At 45.8% G+C, this 1165-nt stretch overlaps 1 protein-coding gene across 1 annotated transcript in view; it reads right to left on the bottom strand.

Moving 5' to 3' along the window:
• Positions 1 to 797: 797 nt before the first annotated feature.
• Positions 798 to 1165, bottom strand: part of TNFRSF9 (TNF receptor superfamily member 9) — a 19817-nt gene continuing 19449 nt past the window's right edge. The window contains exon 7 of the mRNA XM_004705452.2: positions 798 to 919. Within this exon, the coding sequence (XP_004705509.1) occupies positions 798 to 919 (122 nt within the window). The remainder of the gene's footprint in view (positions 920 to 1165) is intronic.

Raw genomic sequence — 1165 nt, 5'->3', positions numbered from 1 at the left:
AGGCAATCTCAATGTCATGGACACGTACATGTAGAATCTGTGGAACTGGTGTGTGTTTTGTCAGTTGGATGCCCAACGCGAACAAAATGAATAGAAGGTTAAGACCAAAGCCAAGTTCACTGCCACTGAATTGACTCTGGGACTCAGAGGGAGCCCCCAGGACAGAATCCAAGTGTTCCCTAAGGTTTCTGAGATTAAATCTTTATGGATATATACATGTATCCAACTAGCTTAAACACGCACACACACACACACACACACACACACACACACACACACACACATTTGTGAGACGAGATTTGGCTCCAAGGGAAGTGAAATGAAGGCCAGGGGTGTGAGGGTGAAGGGTTTGGGATTTCTCGCCCCCTCTGCACCTCAGCCTAGGCCGCTCATCACACTGTCCCCGACAGGGAAAAGGCCACTGTGCTAAGTAACGGAACCATTGGACATTCTGGTTGGGGATAGTTTACGGCTTATCGTCACATACCATTAGTGTAAGAAAAAATGGGATTATTTGGATGACCATTTTAGCTGGACTATTGGGCCTTCATGATTAAATTTTAAATATAATTCTCTTTGGGTTTCAAAATCACTAGTCGAAGACCCTTGGGCCGCATCTAGAAACTGTCTTTTGGCACCAGCTCTGGCTCGTCTGTGACAAGGGGTACATTTTCAAAGACTAATCTCATTAGCATTTGGAAAAAACCTGCCAGAGGGTCGTCCTTGGCATTTCCTAGGACGGTCTTTTGCCTTGTGAAGGGCCCGGTAGACAAAGTTACTCGCTTCTCTGCTTCTTCTCAAGCGCGTCCCAATAGCCCTGGGCCTTCTGCTTCACGGCCCGCGTCTCCTTCTTCTTCTTCGGGAAACCGGCAGCTACAGGCCTCTTCCTCCTGGGCAGTCCGCACTGGTTTTGTAAATGCTGCGGAGAAAAAGAATGAGTTAGAAGCTACTCCGCTTTTCTTGTCTGTTGTCATCATTTAACACTTATTTCTCACAACGTAGCAAACGTTTCAACTGATTTTAACCAGCTAGCAAGACAGGCATGAGCTTTCTCCCAAGGTGATTTAACTCTGAGATGTGTGTCCTCTTACCAATACTTCTGAATGGCTTCTTAAAGATGGCTTCATTTTCAAAAACTGGTTTATAAAAACAGTGAGCACGAATC

Source organism: Echinops telfairi, unplaced genomic scaffold, assembly GCF_000313985.2.
Source record: "Echinops telfairi isolate 266 unplaced genomic scaffold, ASM31398v2 ScPeMD7_7457;HRSCAF=8495, whole genome shotgun sequence".
In the NCBI taxonomy this organism is placed as follows: domain Eukaryota; kingdom Metazoa; phylum Chordata; class Mammalia; order Afrosoricida; family Tenrecidae; genus Echinops; species Echinops telfairi.
Note: the sequence above shows the minus strand (reverse complement) of the source record. Positions and strands in the feature narration are given on the sequence as shown.